This window comes from Psammomys obesus, unplaced genomic scaffold (assembly GCF_907164565.1).
Source record: "Psammomys obesus unplaced genomic scaffold, mPsaObe1.curated_primary_1811, whole genome shotgun sequence".
Taxonomy (NCBI): domain Eukaryota; kingdom Metazoa; phylum Chordata; class Mammalia; order Rodentia; family Muridae; genus Psammomys; species Psammomys obesus.
In genome coordinates this window covers 45,356,653-45,365,658 of record NW_026585895.1, presented here as the reverse complement: position 1 = coordinate 45,365,658, position 9,006 = coordinate 45,356,653, and the positions used below count along the sequence as shown (strand labels likewise).

General features: G+C 51.3%; 1 protein-coding gene across 4 annotated transcripts in view; it reads right to left on the bottom strand.

Annotated features, from left to right (window-relative positions):
• Positions 1-388: 388 nt before the first annotated feature.
• Ttll11 (tubulin tyrosine ligase like 11) overlaps positions 389-9,006 on the bottom strand; it is a 226,768-nt gene continuing 218,150 nt past the window's right edge. Inside the window, exons 8-9 of one of the 4 annotated variants that reach the window (XR_008719351.1) lie at positions 4,427-5,332; positions 389-1,561 (exon numbers count right to left, since the gene is read on the bottom strand). Coding sequence is in view for 2 of the 4 variants with exons in the window: in XM_055600408.1 (XP_055456383.1) it covers positions 5,121-5,332 (212 nt within the window). In the remaining 2 variants the exon portion in view is untranslated. Of the gene's footprint in view, positions 1,562-2,519; positions 5,333-9,006 lie in introns of those variants that run through there. The other 3 variants (XM_055600409.1, XR_008719352.1, XM_055600408.1) reach the window with 3 other exon arrangements.

Here is a 9,006-nt window from a genome sequence, read left to right as displayed (position 1 = left end):
TGGGAGGAGCTACAGGAGTGACTTCACAGACAAGGAGAGCAAACCTCCTTTTGGGACAGGCATCCCTCCTAGAGTCTTTGAAAGGTGGCCAACTTCTAACAGGGCCATCCCTGCGAGAGGAGAGACTGTTCCTCAGGCAGATTAAGGTTTGGAGGATTTCCCAAACTCCTCCCTCCGGCTCCCCCGGGATTTCATGGTTCCCTAGAGTCAATAGCTCTCAAGCAAACATCAACCATAAGGGGAGGAAAAAAAATTTTAAAAGGTGCCCTTTTCATACCAACTGGCCCAAAATGGACAAACGTTGCCCCTCCTCCCCATCCCGGGTAGGTTTGCTGTCAAAAATGACCACAAAAAAGAAACTGTCAATACTCCATAGCAGGTTATTCAATAAGCCTGTTAGCGACACTCAGCTTCATTTATTACTGCATTTTGCGAAGTTACCAAGACAACCGAGGCCGCAGCAAGGGGACTTGATGCGCCATGAAAATTTAATAAAGAATTCTGAAAGGCTTTTACGAGGTGGGCGTGACAGAGGGAGATGGACTGGAGGACCCGACAGACCTCCAGGAGCCTCTCCTCCCGGAGCTCGTGGCCTGGCAGGAGCGTTTCCTGGCCTCCGCTGCTTTCAGCAAATGGAGCCCATACCTTTTCTCAACAGGTGTTTGTGAAGACACTTCCCAGGTGCCAAGCCTCGTGCCAGGCTCTTTGTGTCTGTTTGGATCAGATCTCTGCTGTACGGAAGAGGGACTTGCGTCAGGGAGGAAAAGTCACCCATCCACGGCCACCTACCAGCCGCGCCACACGTCAGGCAAATTCAGGGCTCGAGTCAGACTTCCAAAGCCCTCCGTCCTTCCGGAAGAGACAGGGCCTCCTCTGCCCTCTCCATTCTCATGTGAAACAGGGAAAATATCTCTGAAGTCCAGGTGAGGCCTGGGGGAGCCATGGCATCCCAGGACCGCAGCCCTGGTCAGAGTCAGTGCAAACGCTTCCCTTCTTGCGGGAGGAACCGGTTCCCAGGAGCATCTCTGGGTGAGCAGATTTTGCTACTCAGGGCCGCAAAGAACCAGGAATGAGGAAATAGTTAGTCTCTTTATCATTTGATGCTGAAGCTCAATGACAGTGTTTGAATATGTGTGTGTGTTTGTGAGTGTGTGAGTACACCTGTATGAGTGTATGTGTGTGTATGTCTGAGCATGAATATGCAAATATAAACAGAGGCAGCATGTTTTTTCCAGTCAAAGTGAAGCAAGACTTCAGATCATGAGAAGAGGCAACTAGAACGCTGTCCATTCTGCTGAGTTTTTGAGAACAAGAAACAGACATTGCTTTATTATTTATTTATTTAGAAATAGAGTATGGGAAAATGTCACCCACACTCAGCAAATGAAATGGGAGAGTGGCAAGGAAGGTTTCGGGGTACACTGCTCACTGGTGAATTTTCCTCTTTGAGCCTGGGCGGCTCTCTGCTGCTGGGAGGACGCCCGATGAGAGAGCATGAATCCTGAGCTTCAAGAGCAGGTTTCCAGCGCCTGCTCTGCCAGCCCAGTTCTTGCTTACAGACCTGAGGAATAAAGGGCAGTAATCAGGAAATGAAGGGGGGATCTGAGCCGTTTTGGATTAGTATTCTGCCAATCACAAGGTCAACTCCAGACATCTGAGGAGTGGAGTTGAATGTCTTCAAATGTGTGCAGATGAAAGGCAGGCTTCATTCGTTTTGATGGGCGTTGCTCAAGAAAGCTTTTGCTTCTGTCCTGTTACCCTTGTTAGGCCCCAGAAGCCAGGGTCAAGGTAATTAAGCATATACTTCTGTGATTACTATGCTTGTCATCATCTTGCCTAATGTTCCCAAGACACCGAGACAGAGTATCTCCCAATTAGGTAGTCGAGGGCCTTGGGACCCAATAGAAGAATAATTCGGAAGGCCCTGTGTCCCTAGAATCCCTGGTGTGCTCTGATGGTGCATTCAGTTCCTGGACGAATGGGCTGCCATGTTGGCCGAGACGGGCTCTGGAGAGCTGTCAAGAAGGCGGTGACAGTTCTCTTTCACTCAGTGGCTGGATCAGATGAGAAAACAAGTCTGAGAGAGCCCTTTGAACCGTGCTACACTGAGAACACGTTCATTCACACAAGTAAAGGGAGTCTTTAGAACACTCTAGAAAGACATGGACTCTCCCCAAACGCCTAGGTTTGCAGCAGGCCACCTTCTCTGAATGTGAGATGTGACATTAGCTGGGGACACAGGGTGGACTCGCCATGAGGGACAGGGCCAAGGCCATCCAGCCCAGCGGTGGCGCCCCACCCCTCTAGGCCAGGACCTGAGCTGAAGGTCACATGGAATCTGGCTGTCTACTGAGACAACTACCATGCTTGGGGAAGGGATCATCCAACTGGGAATCTGGGGATCCAGCGCTGTTCAGCCAATCGGCTCAGCAATACTTAGAAAGCCATGATTCTTTTTTTTTTTAAATTATTATTATTTTAATGTGCATTGGTGTTTTGCCTGAATATGTGAGGGAGTCAGACCCCCCCCCCCCGCCCAGGGCAGTAATTACAGACAGTTGTGAGCTGCCACGTGGGTGCTGAGAATTGAACCTGGGTCTTCTGGAAGACCAGCCAATGCTCTTAACAGCTGAGCCACCTCTCCAGCCCCCAAAGCCATACTTTCTTTTCTTTTTTCTCTTCTTTTTGTTTTGTTTTGTTTTTGAGACAGAGTTTCTCTGTGTGTAGTTTTGGCTGTCCTGGAACTCACTCTGTAGACCAGGCTGGCCTTGAACTCAGAGAAATCCACCTGCCTCTGTCTCCCAAGTGCTGGGACTAAAGGTGTGCACCATGACCGCCCAGCTAAAGCCAAGATTCTTACTGGCATCCACAGCGTGAGGGGAAGGGGAAGTCTCCTCACCTGGAGCTGCTCAGTTTCCTGTCAGTTCAACAAGCACCTGCCAGACCCTGCGTGTTGGCTCTGTGCCCAATAGCTTCTCTGGCCCCAACAGTACATGCCTGATCCTGAAAAAACGTCACAGCTGGGGTACCACAGGTACGTGGGACAAAGAGGGGGGCTTTCCAGGTTCCTGGACACGCCTGAAGAAGCTGTTCATTCTGTGAGGGTGAGGAGAATTGGGGTGGGGCAGCTGTGGCAGATGCCTGAACTGAACCTTGAGAGAAAGTTGTTTTCTATTGGGCAGAGGGATCTGAGTGGACCAGGTAGAGGTGGCAGCAAGGGAGGGGTGGGAAATCCTGAGCAGGGGGGCCTGCCAGGGTCTTCTTGCCAGTGGAGAAATGACTCATTGTTGTTCTGAGAACAGATTGCTAGAGTTCTAGGAAGCCAGAGTGTCAAAACCAGGATTGTGGCTCACAGGGAAGAAAGGGAGGGGCTTGATCAAAAAGCCCTTGACTGGGGGTGGTTTCAGCAGGATTTGAAGGCTCGCTGGTGCCCTCCAGGATCTTAGGGAGGAAGGGACAGGGAAGAGTGGGGCATATCAGAGAGAGACCTGCTGAAGTCTGAGCTAGGGGGAAGACAGAATTCCTGAGGTAATACAAGGGGACCCCCCCTTTACCTTCCCAGAGACTTGTTTGGGGAATGGAAGCATGGAGCTACAGGAGGCCCTGTTCTGCCAGGGCTGGGGCTGAGGGTGGGTGTGCTGGAGGATCAGCATTTAAACAACTAAACTGAAAGGCTATGTCCTTGTAGGCTCCCTCCTGGCTAGGCTGGTGGGTCACAGCTCCAGCCTCCAACAGATGAAAAGCCGAGCCTAGTCTATCTGCTGGGCTGGATCTCAAGGGTCCTTCTAAAGAAGGGATTTAAGCCACAGTGGTCAGAGCACTGTCCACCCCCCTTCCCCTCCCCACGGCCTGCCTGGGCTCTCTGGCTCTGTCCCTAACCTGCTAGGAAGGAGCCATCTGCATTGCTCTCCGTTCACCTTACTGGAACGGGGGCCAACTTGTCAGTGACAAGCTCCCATAACCAACAACGGCCTACCCCTCTAGACATCAACCTCTTGAACCGGTTTTCCCCTCCACCCCTCCTCAAGCCTCCGCTCCGTGTGTGCTAGCACTTTCTGAAGACTCATTCTGAGAGGCAGTGTCAAGTCACAGCTTTAATGGCTTTCTACGGCTGTGCTGCTCCAGGCTGGCTAACAGCAGTCCCCACACACGTCTCCTTTGGGACTTCTGCTGTGACACCCACTTGTTCTGCCCGAGGGGTCCCGAGGAGCATGCAGAAAGGTGTTCAAACTCTGTCCCTCGCAGTAGACATTTGAGAACACTGATTGTTCTGGTCTAGGCCGCCACGCGCTCTACACACACTCCTGCTTGTCCTGGCTCCCTTTGGGGCCTTCCATTCTCCCCTCTGAACGCCCTCCCCTCACTCAGGGCTGACAGCACAGTGCTGGGCACCCAGTGGCTCTTGGCCATTGAGTCAGCAGCCCACCTTTGCAGGGAACCTGGATGGGGAGCCTGGAGAACCTTACTGCGTTATTTCTTCGTCGTTTCTTAATTAGTAACAAATCACATGGCAGCGACAGGCAAGCTCATGAAATAAGTGAGGTCAATCTGTTAAGTACCCCCCGTGCAGCACACGGTCGGGGTGTCCGCCTTCTTGATATTTCCACTTCTTTTCAGGGAACGGGCGGAAGGAAAGAGACGCAGTGACGCCAAGCTCTGACCAGCAGGCTCTCGGAGGCCCCAGCAGACCCTGGGGTACTGTTCTCCACGTCCACAGCTCTCTGCTTTGAGATGGTCTGTCCTCTCCCCAACCCTCCAATCCTCTGCATGCCCAAGCACAACAAAGCTGGCCCAGTTGGTGCTTCCCAGGAGCCTGGCATAGCAGGTGCCATCCGTCACATCTCAGAGGTCATAGGTCCACTGATGACTCACAAACGGGTGGGTCACCACAAGGTGCTGGGAGGAGGGTGGCCCAGAATTGGCCATGCGAGGCGAGAACCCTGCAGAACACAGAAAGGATGGCAGCTGAAACCCTGGTGACTCCCGGCAGGGGTGCAAAGCTCAGGGTACCCAGCCCCCAAGGGCACACCTTCTTCCAAGAGGACAGTGTGGCCTTCAGGGAAGAGTGTGTCTGGAGTAAGAGAGCTTGCTAACACCAATCACTCGGGGTGCAGGGATGCCTACAGCTCACTGGGTTGTGGGTTCATTTGCTGGGGAGGGCTACTATGGGGGCGCCGGCCCCGGCCGCACACCAAGCGTTTTTCGTCCAGCAGGGATAGGTGATATTCACACAGGTCGATCAAGGAGGCCACCTGCTCGTGGAGGGGCTGCATCTTGAACTTCCTCTGGGCCAGGAAGAAGAAAGCTTCAACAAACGCCTGCAGACACATCCCTGTGGACAGAGAGAGGCTGTTAGAGAACCCAGGGTACGCCACAGGGAGCCCCCGAAGCACACTGCCTCCTCTCTGGAAAGGCCACACAGAGCCAGCACTCAGAGGACCCCCCGTGCCCAGGCGCTGCATGCTTCAACAGCCCCCGGAAGCAGGTTTTATCTCTCAGAGATGGGGACACTGAATCTCGGAGAAGTGGGGAGAGCGGAGTAGGATGTGGCAGTGTCCCGAATCTTATTCCTGGGCACCATGAGGAAATGCCTTCCTGGGAAACCCCTGCTCCCAAATTTACCATTAGAGGGATAATAGCAGCTAAATTATCAACCTGACAACAAGGTGCAGCCCGTTCCAGTATGGGTGTCCGCAGACAACTGTATCTGAAGGTTTCTTCGGTTTCCTGCAAGTTATGTCACCGGGTAACGTGAACCCAAGCCTCAGACCTTTGGTTGTCTCGTGACCCCCTCCCTCCCCACACACCACAGGTGCTGGTGCTGAGGGCGTGGTCTCCAGCTGATGGCACTATCTGGAAAGGTTCAGGAAACTTCAGAGAAATGTCATCCCTGGAGGCTGCCTTTGGAGACTCTACCTCATTCTCACTCCCTCTCCTTTTTTTTTTTTTTTTTTTACTTCCTGTCTTCCACAAGGCGACCTCTGCCACACACTCCTACCACCAGGATGTTTTCGCTCAAGTATATGGGATCAAACAACCACGGGCTAACCCCTCTGAGACCCAGAGCTGTTCCCTCGGGTCTGTCTCAGTCGCAGTGAGCAGAGGGTAGCAAACACGTCAGAGGCAGTTATGTTTGGGATGCATGATGCACGATCCCCGCTGGGCCCAGGGCTCTGCCTGGCTGGACCTCAGAAGCTGCTGCTGGCCCCTGGGATTGGAGCTCCAAATTCCAAGGTTGGAATTAGACAGGCCCCAGCTACATACAGGTTTTTCAGAGCTGGCCACGAACCCTGGGCTCCCCAAGCCCTCTACCACCGAGCTATGTCCTGGCCCCACCTGCTCTGGTGTCAAGTGACAGAGGAGAATTTAATGCAGTTTCGGGTTTACGGACAAAAGCACAGAAAGTCCCTATAGACCCTTGTCTCACACAGCTTGCCAGAGTGTGGCCCATTTGTCACAACTAGTCAAACAGTATGGGAGGGGCAGGGGCACGTCTGAGCCCATTCTTTGCTCTGTGCAGTGTCTGTGTTTATGATACAGCACCACAGCCCCCAGGTCCCTGGCTTCCACCCACCCATGCCTCCTCCGTGCCTCTAACCCATGGCAAACCACTCATCTTTTTATTATTGCTATAGCCTTGCCTTTCCCAGAACGGCAGGCTGAAGGGCTTGGAGCCTTTTTAGAGGCTTTTTCCACTTAGCAGGTTCTGTTATGATCCATTCATGTCTTTTCATGGTTTGTTAGCTCCTTCCCCCTCTTTTAAATTAAATTTTTTTAGGTCTCCATACAAAGTGATGGGCTCTCTACGAACCCTTCATACATAGCTTCCATGGTTACATTTTGTTCTCAGCTGATTCCCCCTCACTGCCCTTCCCCATACTCTCCCCTCCAGCTACTCCCCTTCCCCATCCTCTCCTCCCCCCCAGCTACTCCCCCTCTCCCCAGTTCCTTCTCCCTTCTGCTTTCCATTGTATTCTGCTATTGGCTCTATCTCCCATTTCCTTTAAGTATCTTCCTCCATTCTCAAGACCCTCTTTCTAGTTTTGTAATTTATAAACAAACATATAAACACAGGCATATAATTTTAAATTTAGGCTCTATGCTTGAGAGGGAATGTGAGTTCTCTTCCCAAGTCAATTGAATCCATTTCCTGGAAAAGTCATTGTTTCGTTTCTCTTTGTGGCTGTATAAAATTCCATTGTGTGTATGAACGATGCTTTCTTTATCCATTCATCCATCATCTATGGACATCTAGGCTGCTTCCATTTATCCATTCTTCTGTTGATAGACAGTCAGGCTGCTTCTATTCCCTGACGATTTTAAAACCTGGGTGTGCAAATATCTCTGTGGTGTTCTGAGTTAGGTCCTGTGGGTGTAGTTTATTGAAGGAGCTCTATACTGATGTACACAGTGGCTGCCTTAGTTTACACCTCACCGGCAGGGAGGAGGGATCGTCTTTCCAACATCCTCACCAGCATTTGTTCTCCCACTTATTTACTTAAACAAATAAATAGACAGGGCCTCATTCTGTAACCCTGGATGGCCTGGAGCTTCTGTGTAGATCAGGCTGGACTTGTTCTCAGAGAGCTGCCTGCCTCTGCCTCCTGAGTATTGGGATTAAAGGCGTGCCAGGTGACATCAATCTGAATGGGGTGAGGCAGAATCTCAAGGTGATTTTATTTTTGTTTACTTATTGTTTTTGTGTATGTTCATGTGTGTTTGTATCAGAGTGTATATATGTAGTATGTAGAGGTCAGAGGTCAACCTTGGGTGTTGTGCTTCAGTTGATCATTACCATTCTTGGTCTATTTTTGAAACAGGGTTTCTTGCTGGGACCCAGGGCTCATCAATTAGGCTAAGCTGCCTGGCCAGGGAGCTCCAAGGGCCTGCCTGTCTCCACTCCCCAGTGCTAGGGTTCTGACCCTGCACCACCGTGCTGGCATTTCCTGTGGTTGCTGAGGATCCAAGTCCAGTCTCCATGTATCCCCCTGACGGCTAAGGATACCTTGTCAAGTATTTGACTGGCCATTTATGTTTCTTCTTTTTAGAATTACATGTTCAGTTCATCATCCCATTTACTGACTGGATAATTTGGGGCTTGGTGTTTTTGTTGGAATCGATATATCTTCGATATTAATCTCTTGTCAGATGTACGGTTGGTGTGGATTCTCTTCTCTCTGGTGACTTCTTTGCTGTGCAGAAACTTCCTGACTTCATGGAATCCCAGCTGTCAGATCCTGGAATTATTTCCTGTGCTGCTGGAGTCCTCTTCAGAAAGTCATTGCCTGTGTTCATACCTTGGAGTGTTTCCCTCCAACCTCTCCTTGCCCCCTCCTCCCTTTTTAATTTTGGAGGTACCTGACGCAGCTTGCTTAGGTTTTGTGGACCATGGGCTGAGTCCATCTTTCCTGCCTTGTGTCTAGTTCATTGTTGTCTCCTAGTGACGGGAACCCAGAAGATGCTTGGTAGGGACACACTGGAGTCCTGAGCGGATGGCTGGGTGGGCGGGTGGGAGAATGATGTGTCAGTCCCAGGTGCTTCATAGACACTGTCACTGATCCTCTTGGGATCCCGGAGAGGTTACTGTTATTATGCTCTGCTCTACAGGTGAGGGACAAGATGGAGACAAAGTGACTTCCTAAGGTCACTGACAGAGAATACTGCCTAGGGAATCAGTTTTTATACCAATCAGTTTTTATTGCATCCACATGAAAATGATCTACAGGGCCTGCGTGTTTCCCAGGGATCCTCAGGGAGGTGGCAACTGTGACAGAGTCAGTCGTCGCGCTGTGCTGGCCGAGGCTGGCCCAGCCCCTGCTGCTCCACGCCAGCCATGGGTTTGCAGGAGCTGAGCTGTAGCTGTGTCCTGTGACCTTGGAACACCCTCCGACTTGAGAAGGTGAGCCGGGCAAAAGAGGCTTTCTTCTCCTTCCAAACGTATCATCAGCTCTTGTGATTCTTCTGCTTTGACTCTGGATACCCTGCAAGTCCCTTGCTCCATGGGAC